The 27035-nt window shown below is 40.8% G+C and overlaps 1 protein-coding gene across 2 annotated transcripts in view; it reads left to right on the plus strand.

The window, feature by feature from the left end:
• LOC135217411 (ras-related protein Rab-14) overlaps nt 1–27035 on the plus strand; it is a 220134-nt gene that overhangs the window by 165420 nt on the left and 27679 nt on the right. For both annotated transcript variants that reach the window (XM_064253253.1, XM_064253254.1), the window contains 2 exons: nt 3436–3512; nt 20173–20241. In XM_064253253.1, coding sequence (XP_064109323.1) covers nt 3436–3512; nt 20173–20241 — 146 coding nt within the window. The remainder of the gene's footprint in view (nt 1–3435; nt 3513–20172; nt 20242–27035) is intronic.

Genomic DNA, 27035 nt, shown 5'->3' on the forward strand with positions numbered 1-27035 from the left:
GTCTTTCTCTCTTCAACCCCAAGATTTTCGTGTAGCAAGACAGAGAGGCCAGCAAAGACCCTGTACTAACCTATACCTCCAGCCAGGTCTATCAAGAAAACTGCCTACAAGACAGCAAGTAAGATGTAAGGAGCATGTCCTTCACATGCCTGTAGGAGCCAGGTTGAGCCTTTTTTGGAGGGAATGGAGTTTGAGAGGAGCAGAACCTTGGGTAGTCAAGGTGTTGCAGCAGGGGTATGTCATTCCCTTCGAAGAAGGCCCACCTTTGGCCAGTTCGCCGATAACATTACCGGCCTACTCAGCAAAATCAGAAAAGTTTGCAGCTCTCAAGAGGTAGAGTCACTGCTTCACGAGAGAGCAGTAGAAATAGTGGAAGATCTAAACTCTGAAGGATTTTACAACTACTCTTCATAGTCCCCAAAGCATTGGGGAGCTGGAGACCAATTTTAGATGTGAGCGCTTTGAATCAGTTCGTTCTCAAAATGAAATTCCATATGGAGACCAATCGGTCAATCATATCCTCCATACATCGAGGGGACTGAATGGTGACCATGGACATGAAGGATGCGTATTTCCATGTCCCTATAGTACATCCGGATTCCAGAAAGTTTCTCCACTTCGTTTTTCAAGGAAAGGTTCTCCAATTCCGGGCGCCATGCTTCAGCCTGTCGACAGCACCACAGGTCTTTGTTTGCATACTGGCTCCACTGGCAAAGTGGCTTCATCTATTAGGAGTGAACTTCTCTTTGGATGACTGGCTACTCAGAGCTCAGTCAAAGGACAAGTGCTTGGAAGATCAATCAAAAACTCAACAAACTAGGAATTTTGATGAACATGGAGGAATCTCGGATCATTCCTACTCAACGGAATCTATATTTGGGAATGATTCTGGATGCTCAGAATTTTTGGGTTTTCTCTCCCCCAAAAGGATAAACTCTTGTCTCCTTTGTTTCAGATGGTTTCTTTCCCTTCAGGAATGCTCGGCGGCTCAACGGCTGAGTCTTCTGGGAACACTGGCCTTGGTCGAAAAGTTTGTGAAACTAGGGAGACTCCACATGAGGTCACTTCAAGTTTTTCTAAAAGCAAATTGGAGCAAGAAATCTTTTCAAGACTCATTTGCGTTCCCGATAACATCAGAAATCAAGAACGATATTCAATGGTGGGCATCAGAAGGAAGGCAGCAAGAGGGGAAGTCTCTTCTTCCGTTGAACCCAGACCTAGACTTGTATTTTGATGCCTCAAACCTAGGTTGGAGAGCTCATCTGGGGAACAGGTAGGTGTCGGGAACTTGGCCGGAGAAGTTCAGAAGTTCCCTCATCAATGTAAAGGAGTTCAGAGCGATTTTTCTAAGTTTGCAAGTCCTTTCCCCCCTATTGCGAGGGAAAACAGGGACCATACACTCGGACCCTCTCACTTGGAAGACGGATGCAATGCTGCAAGATTGGACAGGTCTGGACGTCTACACCTTCCCACCTTTCAGTATGATCAGGGAGGTCGTAAACAAATTAGTCTCTAACCAGAATGTAACATTGAATCTAGTGGCCCCCTTTTGGCCAGGGAAAGAGTGGTTCCCAGACTTGATGCAATGATTAGTCAATTACCTTAGGCTATTACCTCAAAAACAGTCTTCCCATACAACCTCATTGTCAGAAGTTCCATCTAGGGTTGTCCGATCTGGCTCTGACAGGGTACAGACTGTGGAGCACCTCGTTAGATCGAAAGGTTTTTCGAAAGCAGCTGCAAAGGCTATCGCCCAGTGAAGACGTCCTTCATCTAATAAATCATATCAATATTAATGGTGTAACAGACAAAAAGTGTCCTCTTCTGAAACTTCTATAAGTCAAATTGCTGATTTCCTTCTCTACTTGAGGAAGTCCAGGAAGTTTTTGACGTCTACAATCAAAGGCTATAGACCTATGCTTAGTTCAATCTTTAAGCATAGAGAACTGGATGTGTCATCAAATCAAGATGTAAGTGACCTTACTAAATCTATGGATTTCACACAACAAGTAAGTTATGATACCATTTCTTGGAATTTAGATGTAGTATTGAAATGGATTTCAGGGCCACCTGCTGAAGATCTTTTGACAAAACCGTTCACTCACACAAGCCTGTGAGAAGAGCCTCTCTCTCTCTCTCTCTCTCTCTCTCTCTCTCTCTCTCTCTCTCTCTCTCTCTCTCTCTCTCATGAAGATTTTGGGTGCAGTAATACCCAGAACTTACACAAGGTTAGGTTCCAGACCTCCTCGGGCAAGGGAAATTTTCACATAAGTTTGGCATGGTCTCTAAAAATGCTCATAGATGCTTACTTCTAGAGTTTGAACACTAAATATGACCATGCCCCCTCTGTATAAAGCTAACTTTTAAATGAAATTAAAGTTACTGTGATTTCATTGCCCTTTGAAAAAGAAATTAAGTATATCTTAGTTTTACTAGACCACTGAGCTGATTAACAGGTCTCCTAGGTCTTGCCCAAAGGATTAGATAATTTTATGTAGCTAGGAACCAATTGGTCACCTAGCAACGGGACCTACAGCTTTTTGTGGGATTCAAACCACATTACATCAAGAAATGAATTTCTGTCACCAGAAATAAATTCCTCTGATTCTGCGTTGGTCGAGCCAAGAATTGAACTTCGGACCACCGGATAGATAGCTGAGCGCAAAAACCACTTGTCCAATGAGGAACTTGAAAAAGAAAAAGAAAAATGGTTGTTGAAAATATAGGAGTGTGTGAAGATCACATACATATGGAGAGAGAAAGAGAGAGAGAATTATGTAAAAATTATTGACCACTAATTGGCAGCACACCCATCTGTCACATTACTTGACATATTTGACAGCTCTGGACTTCAAGCTTCTAGTGGAGTTAAAAAGCAAGATGATGGGGAAAGAATTTTTTATAAGGATCATTTTGTAATAACAGTTATATGAATATTCAGACTACAAAGGCTGCATACAATTGATGGGTTTGTATAAAAAAAATTGTCTTGATATAAAAACTTGTACTAGACCTATTTTAACAAATAAAGTTTATTCGCATTACTGTGAAGTATTTTGTGTAAATGATTTTTTGCTAATTCATTTTATGTCATGTTTTTAGAATAGTAAACAGAATTGTATAAAAAAAAGTATGAGTGTTTATTATGTTTCTCTATGTGTTATGATGGATTTTTGTTTTAAAAGGAAATGTTGTTAGTGTTAATTGTTAAGACCTCACCTACATCTATTAGATTCCTCCAAGGTCAGTGATTTAAAAATGCCCCTTTTTTTATTTGTAGTATATATATATATTATATATATAATATCTATATATAATATTATATTATATATAATATATATATAGATATATATATATATATATATATATATATATATATAATATTATTATATACATATATCACTTTTCTACATGATATACTCAATGCTATTTCAGAGAGATGTTACGTATGAAGAAGCTAAGCAGTTTGCAGAAGAGAATGGCTTGATGTTTGTGGAAGCCAGCGCAAAAACGTAAGTGTTTTCTTTTTATCTAGAAAAAGGTTTATGTGTTCAGAAGGCCTTTACTACCTCTATGTTTGTAATAAGCGTACAGTTTTTTTAAGATAAAATTTTTGTACAAACCTATTATTTTACTGGAGCATAGTGTTGCAGTAGGTACGTAACTCTTCAGACACATCTAGCCTTCAAGATGGTGACTTTCACACATTCAAGTTTGTCAGTCAGTCTTGCTTCAGATTTAGATCAACATGCACATTTGTATGAAAGGAGGTCATCCATCTGCTTGCCTGTCTGCAGCAAGCCATCTGGGTTTCAGTTTTCATCTCTCACAGAAAAGTGTCACTCTCTGTGATATCTGACCTTCCTGTGAGAGGCATACTCTTAAGAGGGCCGATTTATTTAATGTAATGGGTTTGTACAAAATTTTGATGCCAAATCTATTGTTTGGCAGTAGCATGGGTAGCTACAGTATTTAGTTGGGCTATTCTCTCATTGTCATGAACCATTCAACCTGGAGGATTTGAGCCCCACTTCTGAAGGTAAAATAAGATTGATCCCCAGTGTTTAATGCAAACAAGAGGGTTATGGTTTATTTGGAAAGCGTCCTTATTTGTAAAATTGTGGTACTTTTTCCATTCCAAATAGAAGACATGTGCATTGTTCTCATACCCTTTTCCAAGAAATTTAGGAGCGTATACTCCAGAATTTACACTTAGAACAGTGTTATAACGAAGAGAAGGAAGATTCAGATATGTGAATCTGGGGGATGTTACGCATTTCCTCTGTTCTGCTTGTTCCGTCATGTCTTTAACAGAGTATGAGTTCCAAAGTCTTAGGATGACCCAAATAGCTCCTTGTGGCCCCAGTTCCTCCTTATTGGACTAGTGGTTTAAGTGCTCGTTTACCGATTTGGTAGTCCTGAGTTTGATTCCTCTGCTCTGCCAACTTGGAGTCAGAGGAATTTTGTTTCTGGTAATTAGAAGTTAATTTCTCGATATGTGGTTCAGATCCCACAATAAACTGTAGGTCCCATTGCTAATAACCAGTTTGTTCCTAGACACACAAAAGCATCTAATCCTTCAGGCCAGCCCTAGGAGAGCTGTTAATCAGCTCAGTGGTCGGTTAAACTAAGAAACCTTGTGGCCCCAAGCAGAGTGGTTCTAGGGTCATTTTCTCTTCTCTCAGTAGTGCCGAGAGAGATTCCACCTTAGCACAACCTTCTCTGCCAACATCATGTGGAAAGATAGCAGCAATCAGTATTATCTTTTATCTATTTATGTCTGGAGTCTGTCCAGTACATCTTTCAAGCAAAAGATCTTTCTTGCAGAGCAGCAACTCAGATGTTAGGCTACTTCAGAGGATCTTCGTCAGCCATATGCAAGATAAGCTGTCTGCTATGATTTGTGTCATCAAAGGGATTTCTCTCCACTCAAGAGTCTCTGTTTAATGGATAAAGATCTTCTGGATCTTCTTCAGAAGAGAGGAAATTCTTTGTGTTTATAATGGCAAGGGCTACTGGTGTCCACTATTACAGTTTTTCATCTGAAAGATGTGGACAACACTTTGCCCTGGGAATTCTCTGTGTGGTTCGAGAGTTTTGAGCAGTCTTGTTCACCTTGGGAACTCAGACCTCCTTCATGGGACCTTACTGTGGTAGTAAGTAGTCTCACTTGAGCTCCATTTGAGCCCATGCATCAATCGTCGTACAGGAAACTGACTTTGGATACAGTTTTCCTTCTGACCTTGGCCTCCTTGGAAGAGTTGGAGAGCTCCATGGTCAAGATTATGACTTAAACTCACAAGGGGTTTGGGTCAGTAGCTTTCAAATTTGTCCTGGAATTCGTAGCTAATACCCAGATTCCCTTGATTTACAATGACAGATTTGCCTCCTTTTACATTCCTTATGGTGTGGAGTTTGTTATCCGCAACCTTCAAGAGTTTCTGCTTTTCCCCATCAGAGCACTGCGTTGTTATCTAAAGGACTCGTCACCTAGAGCCAAGGTGTCATAGACTTTGTTAACATGGGCCAGGCCAAGAAAGAGGCGTCCGAGAATACGTTTTTGTTTAACTACATGAGGTGATTAGGCAAGCCTACTCATCATCATCAAGTTCTGTCACCTGTTTGTGCATGCAGAACACATGGCATCAGAGGAATAGGTTCCTCCCTAGCATTTAAGAAAAACTTGTCAGTTAATAGAATTTTGAATGCTGGTTCCTGACTACGCCAAACCACTTTCACTTTTTTCTACCTGAAGGTTGTTGCCCACAGATCCTTGGGCACTTTTTCTTTGGATCCAGTGGTGGCTGATTAACAAGTATAACTCATCCTGTGCCCCTGGCAGGACAGTTTGTAACATACGGTACCTAAGATGATTGTGTGGAGTAGGGCATTTTGAAGAATAGACACATCATACTCTGGAACTGGCTTGATGCAGGTGAGCATTGTAGCCATACTGTTACAGCACTTTTCATGTTCCATACTACATACAAATCTGCTTTTCAGTAGCTTCAACTCCTTTCTACAGTAAGGGGAGTGTGGGTTGGTGACAGATCCATTTCTTGTGGATAACATGGTTTGTTGCTTGAACGGATAGTTCTTTTTGACTTTAAGTATATGCAGTGAATCTAGACATGTGTCATTGTATTTAAACCCGGTAACTGGGTGTTAGATATCCACATATCTAACATCTCGAGGTCCTCTTCTTTAGAATTCTCATTTCTAAGAAGAATGATCAGGTGGGCCGAACCTTTGGTCGGTTCAGGATTCTCAGACCTCATTCCAGGTGTGAGTTTATCCTACTGTTAAGACTGAAGGTTTGTTCTGCATATAAAATAACAAATTTTTAATTATTTTGTATTTTTCATTGCTAACAAACCTTTGGTATAAACATTGACTGCCCACCTCTAGCCACCCCTCGTATGTTTCATCCTGGGTTGGAAGAAGACTGGTGTGTCACTAGGTTCAAGCATGGTCTCTGACTCGCTTCCACCTAAGCCTCGAATTGGATGCCAGATGCCACAGATTCCATGCATTTTTTTATTGTTTTCAACCAGTTTCCAGTTGACACCAGAAGATTTATCTTACTGTTAGGACGTCAGGTTTGTCAGCTATGAAAAATACAAATGAATTAAAAATTTGCCATTTTGTAAAACTTAGCCTGAGGCCACTACTGTACAGTAGGGTAGACATTCAGAGATTTTTTTTTATATGAGGTCCCAGAGTTTTCAAACAAGGCAGAGGGAGACCTTGAAAAGGCAGAAAGAAATAATAGAAGTAACTTAGATATTACTTCAAATGCTAGTGAAGTTTATACTGCCCTAACCTCATAACCCCTGGCCTTCAAGGTTGGAGGTTTTCAACTCTTAAGGTGCATTCATGAGCTGTGGAGATGACCTGTTTACTTTTAAAGGAGATGGTGTTCTTCAGCACACATTCCCCTTTGACTTGGGACCATCTTGATGTGGTGTGGAGGCTCTTGAACCCCTGGAATTTGTTCCCGGGGTTGAGTCTAAGAGTTTTGCATATTACAGTAATCCCTCGCTACTTCGCGCCTCAAGTTTCGTGCCCTCAGTGCATCGCGGAATTTTCAAAAGTATTCATCAAAAATTCAAAATTGAGAAAAAATGGCGCGGGCGCTAGCAGAAGGCAGAGAGAGTACATTAGAACATCAGGTATCAGCACGGAAATGGCGCGTAACTCAAAATACACCTCTCTGATTCGCTGGCCATCTCGGCTCTTGAATCTCGCAAGCTGATTGGCCGAGCCGCCGAGACGCGCTAGCCAGCATCCAGCATCCCACCCTGCCGAGCGCCCACCGAAGGAAGACCGCATTCATTGTTCTCTCGCGCTCGTGTCGCTACTCTTGCCGCGTGACAGTTTTAGCTGTATTTTTGTGCTTTCTTTGTGCAAAATAGTGCTTGTGACGCCCTTTAAAATGGCTCCTAAACGTCCTACACCCTCTACATCCTCTGGTGAACCCAAGAAGAAGAGAAAAATGATGACGGTGAACGAAAAAGTGAAGTTATTGGACATGCTCAAGGCAGGCAGTAGCTATGCGTCTGTTGCCCGCACGTACAGACTGAATGATTCAACGGTTCGCTACATAAAAAAAGACGAATTAAAAATCCGTAAAACTGCCTCAATAACGTTCTCCAAGGACATAAGCACGTTGTGACTCCTCGTAATAAGAAGATTGTGCAAATGGAGAATGCATTATCAGTGTGGATAACGGACTGTCGGGAAAAGAAGGTTAGTCTCGATACCAACATGATTCGCACAAAAGCCAAAACCCTTTATGATAGCCTCGTTCCTAAAGGGGGATCGAACGAAGATGACGATGATGGTGATGACGACGATGATGGTGATGACGATGATGAAGATGATCCTGCCCCACGAGAAAAACGTGGTTTTGTTGCCAGCAAGGGCTGGTTCGAGAAATTCAAGAGGAGGTTTGGCCTTCGCAGCTTTCCATTTATGGGGAGGCCGCCTCGGCAGACCAAGAGGCAGCTCATCGTTACGTCGAGGACGAGTTCCCGAAATTAATTAAAGAGGGCGGCTATATTCCGGAGCAGGTGTTTAGTATGGATGAAACTGGTCTCTTTTGGAAGAGAATGCCATCCCGGACGTTCCTTTACAAGGACGAAGTGAAGAAGCCAGGGTTCAAGGCCCACAAAGATAGTCACTGCTCATGTGCGGGAATGCTGCGTGCTTCATGCTCAAGCCCGGCTTAATTTACAAGTCACTGAATCCTCGTGCTTTGAAAAACAAAAACAAAAAGCCTTGCTGCCAGTCTACTGGATGAGTAATAAGAAGGCATGGATAACTAAAGCCCTCACACTCGACTGGTTCGTGAACTGCTTTATCCCGCAGGTGAAGTTATACCTCGCGGAAAATGGGCTGCCCTTTAAGGTCCTTCTCTTGATGGACTGTGCAGGAGGACATGCAACGGACCTGCATTACGACGGGGTTCAAGTGGAGTTCCTGCCGCCCAACACCACTTCCCTCATCCAACCAATGGATCAGGGGGTCATTCGGGCCTTCAGGGCCCTCTACACGAGGTCCACGATGGAGGGCCTCATCTCCTCCATCGACGAAGGCGACGATGACTTCAGCCTCAAGAAATATTGGCGGGAGTACAACATTGCGACGTGCCTGGCCAACATTCAGAACGCTCTTAAGGAGATGAAACAACAAACACTGAATGCAAGTTGGAGAAAATTGTGGCCAGACATCGTTCATGACTATGAGGGATTTACGCCAGACAAAGTTCATCACTCCGCCGTAGATAAGGCTGTGAGGCTGGCGCGGTTGGTAGCCAACGAAGGTTTCTCCGACATGACGGCAGAAGACGTCAACTCACTGATCGACTGCCACTCAGAGCCCCTAACCGACGAGGACCTCGTCGAAATGACAAGATCGGCGAGTGAGGAAGAAGAAGAGGCAGCCGACGACGACGACGAACCTGAGCAACGTGGCCTTACATTGGAAAATCTGCAAGAGCTCTGCAACATGGCACAGGCTATGCAACAAAGGGCGCAAGAAATCGATGACAACATGGTCAGAGCCATCGAATTCAGTAATTGTATTGATGGTGTTATGGCATTGTACAAGGGCATCTTTGCTCAGATAAAAAAACAACGTCAACAACTTCCCATCACGATGTTCCTGGTGCGCCGAAAACCTCCTGCAGAAGTGTCGGATACTACTCCTCCTGCTGCCTCTCCGTCTTCCTACCGAGACACTACGTTGCCTCCTGCTGTTTCTCCAGCTCTATCGGAAGCTGCCGTCGGTGATCCCCCGCCTCTAACAACTGACAATGAGGCGTCACCTGAGGAGCAGTAAAGCTCTCATTAACCTGTGCAGTATAAATCATCTTCATCTTCATCATACTGCACAGGTGTTTCATCGTCATTTATCAAGATCATCGTCATTGATAGAGGTGAGTTATGTATCTTGTTATAAGAATATACAGTTATTATTTACATATACATGTATACATGTACAAAAAAAAATTTACGTATACATACTACGCATTTAAAAAATAGGGGGAACCCTACTTCGCTGTTTTTCACTTATCGCGGTTGGTTCTGGTCCCCATTAATAGCGATAGGTGAGGGATTACTGTACTACTTATTAATATGGGTTAAGTCTTCTGGAATTTTGTAATTTAGGTAAAATTTTTATACTATTCTGATGAATAGGGAAAGATATCATATCTAGGACTGGAGTTTATATCTAAAGCTAATAGTGGTGGGAACTTTGGTAGGATCATCAACTAGCTAATAATGTTGGGATCTGAGAGATATCACATTGATACCTCAAGGACAGAACTATTTTGGGCTGTGATTTCCAGGGTTGGTCTGGTTGTGTGGATAGGACCCTCAGCATATTGTCCAGCTTGCCCATGATAAAGTTTGGAAGGGTTTTGATCGTATTCTTGTAATACCCACAGTCCTAACAAGTGGGTTTGGCTTACATTTAATTGTGTTGTCTCATCCCCTGTCAGATAGGATAGGATAGGGTAAGGAGTAGACATTTGAGAGTCCGCTTTTGTTAGAATAAATTCCATGAAAGTATGATGATATCTTTTTAAGATTTTCACATTTGTTTATTTATTTAATTTTTCTTTCACTTTGAGTTTTTTGATTAGCAATGAGGAATTAAGTATCCCTGGAATCTTTTGAGTTTTTTTGATTAGCAATGAGGAATTAAGTATCCCTGGACCCTTTGATGATAACCTTTTGTCACAGATGACAACCTCTGCACCCTCCTCAGACCACCTGTGCTTGGACATGGCTAGGAAACCCTCTAGTACAATTACACTGTAACCCCCCTGTGCTCCCGAAAAGTATCTGAAATAAGACCGGGGATATTTGAAACCTCTTATGATAAATGTTTGATCATTTATCTAGAAGATTCTAATTGTAACATTTTTAATTTGTACAGAGACATTGTGAAGTGTTTTGGTCGAGAACCTAAGATATCATCTGAAGGTTATGGAAAATTGACAGTAAAATTGGCCTCAGTAAATAAAGTGAAAAATTAATAGCATCATCGTATCTTTGAGGAGTTAAAGTATGCTGCTCAGTATGTGCTTTTTGGAATTGCTCCAAGGGAATGACATTTGCACCTCAACTGACAATGCATTCAGAAGAGAAACTTGTTGAGAAATTAAAAAGTTCAAGGTGTGATTAGAATGGAAAGATTGAAGAAGATCAATGGAGTCTTAGTTCCACTTCCAAATGTAATGTAATAAAAACAGCTCGGTTACTTTATAAGATTAAGCAATATATCCAAAGATCGAGGAGATTCTCTTTTTGTGAAGAATATGGTCATTTGGGAGGACCATGTAGGCAGAACTGCAAGGAAAGGCTGCCACATGTGTTAAGTGGAGTGAACCAGAGCCTTGTGTTTGTTATAAAGAAGCAAAATGTTTACAGTATGTTCTGTGAAGATGATCATCCATCCTCTTCACAGAACTTTTTCAGTCAATGGTTCTGTTGTTGTTCAGGATAATTATGATACAAAAGCGCTACTTGTGATACCATACAAAGTGTATTAAAAAATCTGATTGCTTTATAATACTTGGGCTAGTCTCACTATACCTATTGCGTATTTATGTTTTTAAGCAGGAGAATAGTCAAACAATAGTTTTTCTTATTTAAAGTTTAGAGTTTCACTAGTGTATACTCCATGTGAAACTAATCTAACAAACTGTGAATGGAAGGTCAACAGAAATTTTGCTCTTCCTGTGCATAAAAATAAAAAAAGTGTTTTAAAACTGTCCCAAGTACTCTACAATAATGCGCCTTGAACAAAGTCACAAATTTGTGCTTCATAAGGTTGTCCTGAACAGTGTCAGTATTAATTGATTAAATATGTAAAAGGAAGTTGGATACATTTAGTTAATGTTTAAAGTTTTTTCTGCAATTTGTAAGTATGCCCACAAAATATGAAATTAAGTTAAAGCATATTTAACCCTTAGAGTGCGGCTGTCGTCCCTGAGCAATAACAGATAATTGTAGTGGAAGGGTGAGTGTCAACACTGGTTTACCAACATAGAAAAATGTTTACCCTTAAAATTACTGGTCCATTTTTTTTTTAAATTTACAATCATAGAAAACCTGATGGCAATATCTAGCACCATCTGTTGGTGCCATCCCGGAACATGACAATAACGAGAACTCAATGTTTACGCCCAGCTGGGCAAGAGATGACTTGTATTTTGCTTATTTATTATCTATAAATGGGTATGTTTTATGTATTCATTCATTTTTTTATATTATGAATCAATGCTGGTTGAAAGTAATGTTTTGATAATTTACCATAAGCAGATATAATGGCCAGAATCTACACGTTATTGTTGGGCCCTTTAACCGGCCATTTAAATTTTGAGTCTTTTAATCGATTGTAGATTTACACAAATATATGAATCAGGAATCTGTGTATATGTTTTTATGTTACATTTAAAGACATATACTTATCTTCATATATATATGTATATGTAAATCTATATAATAATATATAAAAATAGAGAAACAGACAGAGAAGTAGAGAGAGAAAGAGAGAGAGGAGGATTTGCCAAGTCAAGAAATACTTTCCAGAGTTTTTTTTTATGTAGGCTAGGATTCGTGGACATTGCTTGGGAAATAAAAAAAATGTGTTCTAGAGGTTTAGGATTCATGGACGTTGTCTAGGAAATGAAAAATAAGTGCTGATTGATATAGCCAGCTTATTTGGAAAGTGCTGAAAGGTGAGTACTGACTGAGCAATGCAAATTAAACTCATAACGCCAGTCAATACTATTTTTTCTTGCATTTCCTCTCTTGTTTTTGCTTCACATGGAAGGTTGTGTAGGTTAGATTACCGTTGGTTTTCTGCTCTAGTTTTACATTTTTATCTAAAAATGATTGATTTATTTGTTTTTGTATTACAACTATGTAGCCTATGCTTGCTATGTAGGTTAGCTTAGTTCTTCAGACTATTTGTGATGCCAAAATTTCAATGTAAATACAGGCAAAGAAATAGTTAATCAACACCCTAGTGAAAGGTGGGTTGGGTACCAAGGTTACCTTAGCATTACTTGAAGGTTTTGAAAATAAAAGCCAAATACTCTTTGTGGATAACTTTAGTAAGCTAAGGGAGGGAGCTGTGGGTGCTTGTGGCACTGGTCGTGTAAATGGAAAGGGTCTGCCAAGGAAATGGGAAGAGCTAAAATGAAAAAAAGAACTTCCAGTAATATGGGGCCAATGATGAAAATGCAATGGTAGCAGCAACATGGCAGGATACAGGCAAAGTGAACATGTTGTCAAGTGTTGGAGATTCAGGTGTGACAGGGGTAACTATAAAATAAAAAAAAGGTGATTGAATCATACATAAACCATCTGTTCAAGCTTATTATAATAAATATAAGGGAGGAGTGGACAGGTTTGATCAACTATGTGGAACTTACTATTTTAGTCAGAGAAAGAGGAAATGGTACCAGGTTATATGGCATTTTGTTATAGAGGTGGCCTTCGTGGATGCAAAAATATCCTATGGTATCCAAAATCCTAATAAAAATCTAAGTCAGAGGAAATTCAGAGAATAAGTAGTAAATGGATTGTTGGAAGGTTATTCAAAAAGGCCACTGATTGGTAAGAGGAGACTGGAATCACCATTATCAAGCAGATTCACAGGCAGGCATTTCATTGCTCAATTTGTAGACAAAAATCACAAGCCTGATTGTATTGTTTGCTGTATAAGAAGTACTGACTGCTGGTTGAAGAAAAAAGGGCAGTGGAAAAGAAGACAAACAAGCAAGTACAAAAAGACCTGTGAATGTAAAAAGCTATGCAGTGGTTAGATGAAGTTTTGTTTTAAGAGTTTTCCAAATGAAAATACCCATCTCGTTTATACATGATTCTCATAGATGAAAGTGTATAAGAAAAGGGGATTTTTTTTCATATATAATGTTCTAAATACGTACTTTTAAATTTCATTCTTGTCTTTATATTATATATAAGAGGTTCTCTCTATCATTTTCATATAATAAAAATTGAGCTGCATTAAATAAAAGTTATTGCAAATTCTTTGCCAGTCTTTCTTTCAACACTACAAAATCTCAAAAAAAGCGGTACGTAAAAGGTACCTATTTCACCAAAGAAAAAGTAGTTTTTGTATAAAGTTATTTATCAAGAAATGGTTGCAAATTCAATCCACATGCCTTTTCTTTAGTTTTAGCTCCCCCCACAAACTGCTGGGCCAAGAAATATGTATTATTTTGATGAATCTTACCTACTGTTAAAGTTAGCTCATATCTCCACGCTGATAGGCGAGTCGGCATTTAAAACAAAAGAAAATACGATTGCTTGGCTGACCCGGAAGACTGTCTAGTTTCACCTGTTCTCCACCAGGTGTGTTCGAATTTTTTAGTTGTAGTCCGAATTCTCCTTGCCGCCATTAGGTATAGGCGTATGTTGGTATTTGGTGAATCTTGGCTGTTTTTCTTCAATCACGGTACTGTAAATTTAATTATCCTAGGATGTCTTCCACTGGAAGTAAGTCAACCAATATTAGGTTATGTAGGAATGATTATTGTGTAACAAGAATGCCTAAATTTGAGATAGATCAACATAATGTTTGTACCAGCTGCAGGGGCACAGAGTGTGATCTAGAGATTAGGTGTGAGGAATGCAAGGATTGGCCTAAGGATATTATGTTCAAAAGTATTAGAAATAGGAAAAGAAGGGAAGCAGTTAATTAGGTCAGGGCATAAAACTACCTTTTCTCCCATTCCTGTTGAGCCTTTGTCTGCTATTACCCCTACTCAAACTACGGTTTTTTCTTATACTAGGCCTAATTCTGATAATGATAGTTCTAGCGTTTCCTCTGTAGCTCCGACTTCCGCTCCCCTTTCGTTTCAGGAAAAGCGTATCGAGAAACTTGAACAGGATGTAAGTCTTATTTTAGATTCCGTTAAAAGTTTAACTGAATTTATGATAAACCGTTCCGAGTCCCTCCATAGTGAACGTTCTTTTTCGCGTTCCCCTTGTAGAGGTAAGGTGTCGGTGCCCTCGCCCGTATGTAGCCCAAGCCTAGGACTGCCCTGCGACAGTTGGAAAAGTCCGCTGCCAGGGAACCGGGTCGGTTCTCGGGGCGATGGGGTTCTGTGCCCTCCGACTCCTACTTCTCCCTTTTCACGCTCTCACGTGCAGTCACGCTTAACACGTTCGCCGAAAGATCGTTTCGGTAGGCTTAAGTCTTCGCACAATATTTCAACATCGCCTTTTTCTAGAGCTAGCAATGAGGTTTCTAGAACCTACAAGAGTAAGAATTTAGGTTTAGAGTTTATTAATAATGGGTTGTTCTAATTCTTTTACATTGACTCAATCAATAGTTGAACCTATTTAATCTGCTTCTACGTCTCATTCTAAATCTTTCTCTGCTATTCCTAGGTCTTCTACTGTTGGAGAGTCTCAGGTGGACTCTGCTGTCTCTTTCTCTTCCTTCTATGGTTACAGATTCTGCTGTTGTTTCCAAACTAGATGCTATTCTAAATGCTTTACTCTCTAAAGATGTGTCGTCTGGGATCGTTCCCAAGCCGCTTGAGACGCATTCGGACGAAGTGGTACAGTTCAGTGTCGACGAATCTTCTCAGACTCCTTACAAGTTCCATTTTCTTTGCCGACGAGTATCGCCTCTGCTTCGACTTGGCCGACTGGTGTCGACGCTAGTAGACAACTGCAGACTACTTCTCCTGGAGGCTCTTCACCTATCGAACTAAATTTTTGTCGCGAGGAGTCGGCTGCTGTCGTCTCGAATCTGCAACTGGCGGAAGAAGATCTCGAGTCAGAAGAGTCTCCTTCAGTCTTTCGGCGCTTACTGGAGCATTGCACTTCTCTTTATCCTCATTTGATGGAGGAAAGAGATTCTGTAGAAACCAGGTCGTTATTGTCTTCCAGCATTTCAACTCCCATTAAGTCTTTAAATAAACCTAAGCTTTCGACTTCAATTAAAGGACGTTTTGATGAAATATCTCGTCGGCTGGCGCACAAAGCTTCTGGTAAGTCTGCCAGCTCTAGTATTCCGGAGTTTTTGAAATCGCGCACAATTGGTTATTACGACACAGGCTCGTTGCCGGCGCTGAAACCGTCCTTGGTTGACGATGCTGATTTCCTTGCGTGTCTCGATCTAGTACAGAGGCAGAGGCTTTGTCCAAGTCTTTGTTTAGAAGTATTGAAGTTTTGTCTTATGCGGAACTTTCGCTAAGTACTATTGCAGCTTCTCTGCGTCAGCTTAAAGACTGACGCCAGCGGGTATCAAATCTTGGGAAGAGTCTTTAGATTTTTTGTCTTGCCTGGATAAGGCCATTTCAGACACGGCAGGCGAATGTTCTCATGCTTTTACTAATTTGATCTTGAAGAAAAGAGAACAATTGTGCTCTTATCTTTCGACCAGGTCTCTCCTTCTCAGAAGATGGCTGCAATTTTGGGTTCCCCTGTGGACCGCCTTCTGAATCCATCTCTATTTAAGGCAATACGGGAGGATATTTCCGTACAGGAAAATGGGAATTTATCGGACAATCTTTTAAAAGTGGGGAACAAAAGACCTGCTCCTTCTTTGCTGTCTGGTCCTCCAGCGAAAATTCGTCCTTCCTCATCTCAGCAGTCTTCAGCTACTAAGCCCTTTCGTAGGTCCTTACCAGGCTCCAATAAAAACAAAACTGCTAAGTTTCTTAGAAAGAAATGAATCTTTATGCCCTCAGGTTCCAGTAGGAGGTCGATTGCAGATCTTCTGGCATGTCTGGAGAGACTTGGGAGCAGAACCTTGGGTGGTGGAGGTACTGAAGGAAGGCTACAAAATTCCTTTTCTGTCTCCTCCTCCTCTGTCGTCGTCTCTAATTGCTCTTCCAGCTTATCAACATCAGCAGGGAAAATTTCTTGTACTTCAGGAAGAGGTGTATCATTACTGGAGAAGAAAGCGATAGAGCAGGTGTCAGGAAACTCGCCTGGGTTTTACAACCGTCTTTTTCTGGTGCCCAAAGCGTCTGGAGGTTGGTGTCCAGTACTGGATGTGTCGAGACTCAACACATTCATTTGTCTAACCCCATTCTCCATGGAATCACCCAGCACAGTACTAGCGGCAGTACAGAAGAACGACTGGATGATGTCGGTGGACATGCAAGACGCTTATTTCCACATCCCGATAAATCCTCAGTCTCGCAAGTTCCTGCGCTTTGTCTTCGCAGGGAAGACATTTCAATTCAGAGTTCTTTGCTTCGGCCTGTGCACAGCACTGCAGGTATTCACGATGATTTTGGCACCGGTAGGGGGATGGTGTCATTTGTTGGGAGTGAGAATTCTGCTCTATTTAGACGACTGGCTAATGTTGGCCAACTCTTTCAAGGGAATTCTGAGGGCCAAGGATCTGTTACTTTGCCTGGCGCAATCACTAGGCATATTGATAAATTTTCAGAAGTCTGCTCTGATTCCAACTCAGACAATTCTCTATCTTGGGATGAGGATAGACACTCGCAGTTTTCAGGTTTTTCCGTTGGAGAAACGCATAGACAATTTTTTATTGCTTCTAGGAAAATTTCAGCCCTTAAGGAAGCTTCCAGCCCTTAAGGAAGCTTCCAGCAAGGCAATGGCCGTCTCTGTTGGGACACATGGCATCTCTGGAAAGATTTGTCAGTCTAGCAAGGCTCAGGATGCGACCAATTCAACTCTACTTGAGAGAATCTTGGGACTCCCAGTAAGTCTTTGGGAGAAGTTAGCATGGTGGAAGGATCGTCAAAGACTGGGAACAGGGTCATCCCTAAGAGTAGTGAGCCCAGACCTAACCTTGTTTTCAGATCCTCAATGACAGGCTGGGGAGCTTGCCTGGGAGGCCAGCAGATCTCCGGGGTATGGTCACTGCAAGAGAGGGAGTTGCACATAAACAATCTAGAACTGTTGGCAGTATGGAAGTCGCTCCTTCAGTGCGAACAGATAGTCAGAGGAAAGGTAATAGCATTATTTTCAGACAATACTACCTCTTTGGCGTACATCAGAAACCAGGGCGGAACAAGATCAAAGTCAATATTTCTGATAGTGGAGAAGTTGTTTCTTTGGGTGGAAGCCAGGAACATAGTATTGGTTCCTCAGTTCATACCAGGGAAGAACAATGTCTTGGCAGATCAATTGAGCAGGAAGGGACAAGTCCTACTCACGGAATGGTCTTTACATCCGCAAGTGTGCCAGTCGCTGTGGAGTCTATGGGGAGCTCCAAATGTGGACTTATTTGCAACAGCAATGAACAAGAAACTCCCAGTGTATTGCTCTCCATGCCAGGACCCTCAGGCTTTGGCAGTAGACGCATTTCTTCAAGATTGGTCCAACGTAGATGCATATGCTTTTCCTCCATTTGCAATAATAAGAAAAGTACTGAACAAGTTTCAAGAATCGAATCACTGCAGAATGACACTAGTAGCTCCGTGGTGGCCTCAGAGAGAATGGTTCCTGGACCTTCTAGCTCTTTCAGTGGATCTCCCTCGAGTCCTTCCTTTAAGGAAGGATCTACTCAGACAACCAAAGTCCAAGCGGTTCCACCAAAGCCTCCGCATGCTACACTTAACCGCTTGGAGACTCGACCGTCTCCTTTGAGCGAGAGGGTTTTCTAAAGTATCTCGGAAGTCTATCCTTAAATCAAGCCGAGCAACAACCTTGGCCTTGTATCAGAGACAATGGGGTTAGTACTGCTCCTGGTGTCGTTCTAGAGGGATTTCCAGCACCCGTACCTCTGTAAACAACATAATAAAGTTCTTTCGGTATCTTGGATATAGTAAGAAGCTTTCTGTAGCTGCTATTCGAGGATATAGATCCATGCTGTCATCAGTGCTACGGCATGTTCAATTAGATATTTCTAATGATCCAGATCTTAAGGAGGCGTTGAGATTGTTTGAAATTGAAGCCCCTAAAGTTCAGTATCAATCTCTTTCATGGAACTTGGATGTAGTGCTAAAGTTCTTATCTGCAGATCCGTTCGAACCTTTGGAGTCTGCTTCTTTGAAGTTTCTAACTATGAAAAGACACTTTTTGGTAGCGCTAGCGACAGCCAAAAGAGTAAGCGAGTTACAAGCATTCTCCAATAAGGTAGGCTTTTGTAGAGGAGATGCTATTTTATCATTTATGCCCTTGTTCAAGGCTAAGAATGATGTCAAGGCTAAACTTCTACCTAGAGCGGTAAGAATTCCAAATTTGACCTCATAGGTTGGGAAAGAAGAAGCCCTCCTCCGTCCGGTTAGAGCTATTAAGATTTATTTAGATAGATTAAAACTTGTGAGGGGCAAAGTTAATAATTTATTTTGTAGTGTTAGAAAACCTAACACTCCTTTATCTAAGAATGCAATGTCTTTTTTTTGTTAAGCATTTAATAAGACTAGCACATGAGAAACTAGACCCAGATATCTTACCTTTATTGAAGGTAAATATACATAGTGTAAGAGCAGTTGCTGCTACTTTTAGTTTTTTAAAGAATTTGTCTCTTGAGGATGTAATTAATGCAGCTCAGTGGAATTGTAATTCGGTTTTTGCTGCTCATTATCTTAAAGATGTAGAAATTGCGTTTGAAAACTGTAAAGCTCTTAACCCTCTAGTAATAGCGGGTAAAGTCTTTTCCTGAACCGAAAGAAAGAGCAATCGTTTAGCCTCTTTTATTTTAATCCCGGGTGTTGGTTTTTTGGGGAGCATGAAGGTATATTTGTTGTACAGGAGCGTACCTTTGTATCATAGGTATTTACTTTGTATTTGACTGTCAATTTTGGGGGCTTTCAGACCCAGGCACAGGGGTCCCATCACGCCACTTCTATTCATTCTGACTGAAAATGAAGTGGTTTTCTCCGCAAGGCTGCTCTTGACTGCACACACATGAGAGCCTTGCACCCTGAAGGGTATCCACCTCCTGGCAGCAGTATTATCCAGGAAGGATTCCTGATCAGCTAAGAATGTTTTGAGTTTCATACAAGAAACTCTTAGCTCGCTTGGCTGAGCGGAACTTGTCTAGCTTCACTATCCACCATCCTTTATCTCAATGTGGGAATCCGCTAACTTTAACAGTAGGTAAGATTCCTCTCAAATAATATAAATTTTCATGATAAAATTTATTATTTGGATACTTACCTACTGTTAAAGTTAGCTCATATCTCCACGCCGATAGGCGAGTCGGCATTTAAAACAAAAGAAAAAAGATCGCTTGGCTGACCCGGAAGACTGTCTAGTTTCACCTGTTCTCCACCAGGTGCGTTCGAATGTTTTAGCTCTAGTCAGAATTCTCCTTGACAGCCCACTAAATGTGGGGAGGCTGGGTGGGGTCTACTTTAACAGTAGGTAAGTATCCAAATAATAAATTTTATCATGAAAATTCATATAATGCACTCCAAAGGGTTTTTTTACCCTTTTTCTAAAAAAATAGTATTTTTCAGGTGTTTAATCACATTTTAAGAAAAAAGTAGTCAGATATGGAAGATGTATAGGTCCTGTTCTTATAGCAAGAGATATATGAAGCCAATTGGAGCATTTTCATTTTTTTATGAAGTTTCACACACCCGGGGGAAGGGGGGATTTCAAATGCATATTGTCACAATCTTAAGGGTTAAATAAAACATCACTGTAACTAGTGATTTAATGTTTTTTTTTTTCTGCTCAATTTCAGAGGAGAAAATGTTGAAGAGGCCTTTCTTGAAACGGCTAAGAAGATATATCAGAATATTCAGGATGGCAGGTTAGTGTATTTTTTATACAAGTTGGATGTAAGTCATTGTTCAGATATCTTTTATTTTTTATTACCCCAGATTCACGGTCAGTTATGTTTCATTTATGAGATTCTGAATAATTCAGCGGTTAATCTCCATATTTCATTCAACTTGTGGTTAGCTATATGAGCTTAATTTTTGGAGGTTAATCTCTACATTTCATTTTACTGAGTTCAGTTAATATTTTCAGAGTTTCTAGATTAGGCATGCAATGCAGAAGGGAAGCCCTGTAATTGGCAAATTTATAAGCTTATAGAAACTTTGCTTTTCAAAGATATACTTTGTTTGGGAATTGCTGATTAAGTGTGCTTAGACTTATCACTTTTGCCCAAGCCTTTAAGTGGTGTATCACACAGACCCATTAATCCAACTTGTGCCTTTATTTTCATCTTGAATCCTTAGACACATACAGTTATAAGTCTTCCAAACAGAAGGAAGTGTGTTAATGAAAGTACTTAACCCTTAAACGCTGAGTGGACGTATTTTATGTCAACATTTTTTGTCTCTCGGGTGCCGACTGGACGTATTTTACGTCGACATACAAAAGTTTTTTTTTAAATTCGCGGAAAAATACTTATAGGCCTACCAGCTGAAAACTCTTGAATCATGCGCCTTGGGGGATGCTGGGAGTTCACGGATCAAGGTGTTGTTTTGTTTACAATCGTTACGCAGGCACGCAAGCGCGAATTTCTTTCTTGCCGCACTAAAAAGTATCGGTGACACATCTCTGAAATTATTTCGTCACTTTGACATAATTTTTGTACCATTAAATTAGCCGTTACATGGAGTATTATATATGAAAATGTGTGCATTTTTATGTAGAATACAACAAAAAAAATACTCATGATTGTTGCTTTTATCAGTTTTGAGATATTTTCATATAAATAACGATAAGTGCCAAAATTTCAACCTTCGGTCAAATTTGACTCTATCGAAATGGTTGAAAAACACAATTGTAAGCTAAAACTTATATTTTAGTAATATTCAATCACTTACCTTCATTTTGCAACAAATTGGAAGTCTCTAACACAATATTTCAATTTATGGTGAATTTATGAAAAAAACTTTTTCCTTACGTCCGCATGGCAACTCTTCCGAAAAAATCTTACGTGCGATTGTGGTAATGTTTGCACCATTTTAAATTAGCAGTTACATAAAGTTTTATATATGAAAATGTGTGCAATTTCATGCACAATACAACTAAAAACAACCCATGGTTGTAGCGTTTATCAGTTTCAAAATATTTTCATATAAAAAATGATAAGTGACAAGTTTTCAACCTTTGGTCAACTTTGACTCTACCGAAATGGTCGAAAAATGCAACTGTAAGCTAAAACTCCTATATTCTAGTAATATTCAATAATTTACCTTAATTTTGCAACAAATTGGAAGTCTCTAGCACAATCTTTTGATTTATGGTGAATTTATGAAAAAAATAACATTTTCTTTACATCCGCGCGGTCACTCTTCCAAAAAAATCATATGTGCGATTGTGGTAATGTTTGCACCATTTTAAATTAGCCGTTACATAAAGTTTTATATATGAAAATGTGCGCAATTTCATGTAAAATACAACACTAAGTAATTGAAGGTTGTAGCTTTTCTCATTTTCGAAATATTTGCATATAAATCACGATAAATAGAAAAAAAACCACGTTTGGTCAAGTTTGACTCTACCGAAATGGTAAAAAAACGCAATTGTAAGCTAAAACTCTTACAGTCTAGTAATATTTAGTCATTTATCTTCCTCTTGAAACAAATTTGAAGTCTCTAGCACAATATTTAGATTTATGGTGAATTTAAAAAAAAAACTTTCCTTCCCTCCGCGCGCGGATTCTCCGCCACAAATCTCCGAAATGCGTACGTTGCATTCTCGGAATATTTGCTCCATTTCATATTAGGTATTTCATAGAGTTTTTTATATGAAAATGTGTGCAATTTTATGTAGAATAAAACGAAAAATATTTGAAGGTTGAAGCTTTTCTAATTTCCGAAATAATTGCATATAAATAAAAATATATATAAAAAAATTCGACATTCGGTCAACTTTAACTTGTCAGATATGGTAGAAAACTGCAATTGTAAGCTAATACTCTTACAGTATAGTAATATTCAATCATTTGTCTTCATTTTGAAAGAAATTGGAAGTCTCTAGGACGATATTTAGATTTATGGTGAATTTTTGAAAAAAATATTTGTTTACGTCCGCGCGTTACGAATTCATGCATTATTTTGAGATAATATTTTCATACAATCAACTTACCTGTCAGATATATACATAGCTAAGACTCCGTTGTCCCCAACAGAAATTCAAATTTCGCGCCACTCGCTACAGGTAGGTCAGGTGATCTACCGGCCTGCCCTGGGTGGCAGGACTAGGAACCATTCCCGTTTTCTATCATATTTTCTCTGTCGCCGGTGGTATCAACATCGTTGTTACTACCTCCTGACTGGAATTTGCTTTTCAAGGCAATTGATCATCTTTATTGGACTTTTTGGTGACGTACCTGGATCGTTGTTTTGGCATTCGCTACCGTGGACTGGATTTGGACTTGCTTTTGATTTTTCTTCAAGAATGTCTGATTCAAGTGGTTGTGTGAGAGTGTGTGTGAATGTAGGCTGCAAGGTGAGGATACCGAAGGCTTCGGTTGATCCTCACACTGTATGCCGTAAATGTAGAGGTTTTGACTGTTCTTTGACTAACACCTGTCATGAGTGTGAGAGGTTGAATGTTGAGGAATGGAAGACTCTAACTTCTTATTTGAAGAAGTTAGAGAGGGATAGAGTGAGAAGGGCTGCATCTAAGAGTGCGGGTAGTTCAAGGCCTATTGAGCCTTTTAACGATTCTAACTCTTCTTTAAACTATGCTTATGATTCTAATTCTGTATCAGGGCCCTCACAAGCTTTGCATTCAGATTCGGCCTCAGAAATCGCTGATCTGAAAGCTACACTTCAGAGGATGAAATCCAAAATGGCTGCCATGAAAGGTAAGGATTGTGATAGTGACATATTTAGTGAAGTGAGTGCCCCCAGTGTTGTGGAGGGGGCGTCTGACCGTCTCTGCGACGCTCCCAGGCCTAGACCTCTTTCAAGCTCCCAAGCCCAGAGGAGAAGAAAAGTCGAAAGCCTTACGGAGGTTGTGGAGAATTCCCCCCGGTCAGGCGTCCCTTCAGCAGGCTCTGTAGCTCGACAGACTGCTCAGGAACGCTATAGAAAAAGCGTCCTCCGAGAGTGCTTCTCTTCGTCCGCTTCTCCCTCACCTAAACGAGGGTGGAAGGATTCGGACCTTTCCAGGCCCCTGAAGAGGCACTGGAAAGAAACTGTATTTGATTCAAGCCCCGAACGCTTTTCTGAAGAAGCGCCTTCCTCAATCAAGAAGGCTAAGAGGGTTTTGACGTCTCCTGGCTTTGACAAAACTCCTTCGAGGTTTCCCTCTCCCGTTGAAGAGGACGCCGGAGAGGCTTCCAAGAGGATTCTCTTAGCTGTCCAAGAACAGTTATCCGCCTTGGTAGGAGTTCTTTCGAAGGATCCTCCTTGTAGGAAGGACGTGAGGCTTCCTGTCAAGAAGTCTCGTCTTCCTTCTCCCGCCAGGAGTGAGGCTCCTGTGGGACGTGAGGTGTCTTCTAGGCGTGAGATGTCTTCTGATAGCGAGTCGTACGCCAAATATGAAGCGCCAGCCAAGCGCGAGTTTTCTTCCAGACGAGAAGCGTCTTATAGGATTGAAGCGCCAGACAAGCGCGAGCAGCCTAACAGGCGCGAGGATTTAGCCAGACGTGAGACGTCTGCCAAGCGAGCAGCGTCAGCCAAGCGCGAGGCGCCAGCCAAGCGCGAGGATTCAGCCAGGCACGAGGTGCCAGATAAGCGTCATCCAAGCAGGGATGAAGCGCCAGAGAGGCGCGAGGCACCAGCCAGGCGTGAGGCGCCAGCCAGGCACGAGGAGCCAACCAGGCGCGAGACGTCTGCTTTGATTCATAGGGGCTCCGTACACGCTCTTAGCCCCTCTCCAATTAGGAGTTTGTCTCCCGCAGAGAGAGAGATTGGGGAGGAAGACCCAGACTTGAAGTTGAATTCTCCTTCTGATCCTTTCATGGAAGAGGACTCAGAAGACGAGACTCACGGCAGAGAAGGGCTGTCTAACTACAAGGTTTTGACAGCTCTTCTTCTTCAGGAATACGGAGATCCCTGACCCCTGCCGCTCCTTCTTCTCCACGCTCCCTTTTTTCGTGCTCCAAGACGCCAAAGTCTTCGTCTTTTCTGAAGATGAGGCCGACGATATCAATGAAGAGAGCTCTTCAGTCTCTGGATAGCTGGATGCTAACCAAGGAGGAGTTGGTTAGAACTGTGTTCTGCATGCCTCCCGCTAGACTTACGGGCAAGAGAGGTATTTGGTACCAGACTGGGGAGAATATGGGTCTCTTTCTCCCAGCTTCGGCTGAAGCTGACTTTTCCAGTTTGGTAGACGCATCCAGGAGACATAGCCTACATATTGCACGAGTGACTTGGGGTCTTTCGGAGCTGGATCATCTCCTCAAGGGACTCTTCCATGTTTTGGAAGTGTTCAACTTCCTGGATTGGTCCCTTGGGGTGATGGCCAAGAATGCCCATGCCTCGGAAGGCCTCGACCCTGTTGTACTCCTCTCGATCTTGTCGCGTATTAACAAGGCGGTACAGGACGGCTCAGGGGAAGTCTCTTCCTTATTTGGAGCCGGACTCTTGAAGAAGAGGTCTGTTTTTAGCGCTTTTCTGACAAAAGCAGTATCTCATTCTCAAAGGGCAGCATTTTTATTCGCTCCCAGGTCTGACTTTTTGTTCCCTGCGCAGTTTGTGAGGGACATTTCACGTTCGCTGACGGAGAAAGCGACACAGGATCTTCTCCTTCAGTCGTCCAGGAAGAAGAGACCAGTGGTGGTGGGAGAGAAGAAAGGTGCTAATACGCCTCTGCAGCCCTTTCGAGGAGGTCCTCCCTCTAGAGCTCCCTCAAAAAGGAAAGCAACTGAGAGGAGAGGTAGAGCTTCTTTCCATCCCTTGAAAAGGGGAAAGTGAAGCTGCGTTCCTCCAAACACCAGTAGGTGCCAGGCTCCTGGGATTTGCGGAAGCCTGGGCACTCATCGATACAGACGCTTGGTCCATGTCTGTATTACAGAAAGGATACCTCATACCCTTCCTGGACAATCCTCCCCTGACTTCAACTCCGCGGGAATTGTCTGCCAATTACAAGGACCCTGTGCTGAAAGATACTCTTCAACGAATGGTGGATCAGATGTGGGACAAGAAAGCGATAGAACTAGTGCTGGATCAAAGCTCCCCGGGGTTTTACAATCGCCTTTTCTTGGTTGCGAAAGCCTCGGGGGGCTGGAGACCAGTTCTAGACGTCAGCGCTCTGAACAAATTTGTTCAGAAACAGAAGTTCTCCATGGAGACTTCTGCGTCAGTCCTTGCGGCTCTTCGCCAAGGGGATTGGATGGTTTCTCTGGATCTCCAAGATGCCTATTTTCACGTCCCGATTCATCTTCGTGAAGAAGTACCCTCCGTTTCATGACGGGGGGAAGGATCTTCCAATTCAGGGCCTTGTGTTTCGGCCTTTCCACTGCTCCTCAGGTCTTCGCAAGCCTGATGAAAAATGTGGCGAGATGGCTTCACCTGAAAGGTATCAGTATCTCTCTGTACTGTTACGAAGTGCCAAGTATCTGGTTACCATGCATCAAATATTACCTCACCAAAAGCCAGACACCTGAACCCTCATAACACATTTAAACGACTGAATACTCTAAAGGCAACAGTGATCCCTTAACACTTACCAGTATTGCAGAAAATCAGACTAAGTTCATCAAAACAGGTGTGAGGTAATCTTGTAAGTAATTAAATTAATCAAAGGGCATCACTCCTTCAACAACTTTCAAACTCTAAGTATTTCCCTGATTTCAAAGTCTAAGTACTTTCCTGGTTCTAAGTCACTTCAATTAAATTGAAGGAAAGCAAATCAATTACCACTCTATGTCTCTACCTATCATAAATATAGTCATAATTATAAATATTTATACTGGTGTAAGATAAAGAAAACACTTATAAAAATTTTAAATACAAAAATTTATTATTAAATTCAAAATTTATAAGTGAAATTCACAATATCAGGGAAAATTACTGTTACTTGAAAACAAAGTAAAGTTTAATTAATTCTTGAATCAAATTAAGTAAAATTAAATCAAATTAATTTATCACAAAATTCAAGAAAATTAATTCAATCAAAATTCAAAAGTGTTAGGCAATAACTGAAAATTTGAAATTAATTCACAAGTGCTAAACAACAATAAAACTTGAAAAGAATTCTAAGTAAATGCAAATCAATTCACAAGTGTTAAATTTAATTAAATGTGCAATGATAAAGCAATGAAAATAACTAAGTCAATTAAATTGTGAATGCAAATGAAAATATAAAACAAAAAGACACACTTCAATAAGAAAATGAATAAGTGCACAAACAATGGAACAGACACAAACACAAAAAATATCAGCAATGTGTAAAAGTGTAAATCTTTTTCATAACACTGTAACCAACAGTTTTTACCAAACCTTCTTAACAGACAACAGTTCCTATCAATTATTAGTTAAACACACTCCCTATCCATTATTAGTTATTCACTGTTCCTAACAATTATTAGTTGCAACTAATAAAAATATAACACACTTTACCTTTTTTGGTATACCAACTTCTTTTCTTCTCTTGTAAATTACACTTTCACAAAAAACAAGGCGCCGTTACGAA

Source organism: Macrobrachium nipponense, chromosome 7 (assembly GCF_015104395.2).
Source record: "Macrobrachium nipponense isolate FS-2020 chromosome 7, ASM1510439v2, whole genome shotgun sequence".
NCBI lineage: Eukaryota > Metazoa > Arthropoda > Malacostraca > Decapoda > Palaemonidae > Macrobrachium > Macrobrachium nipponense.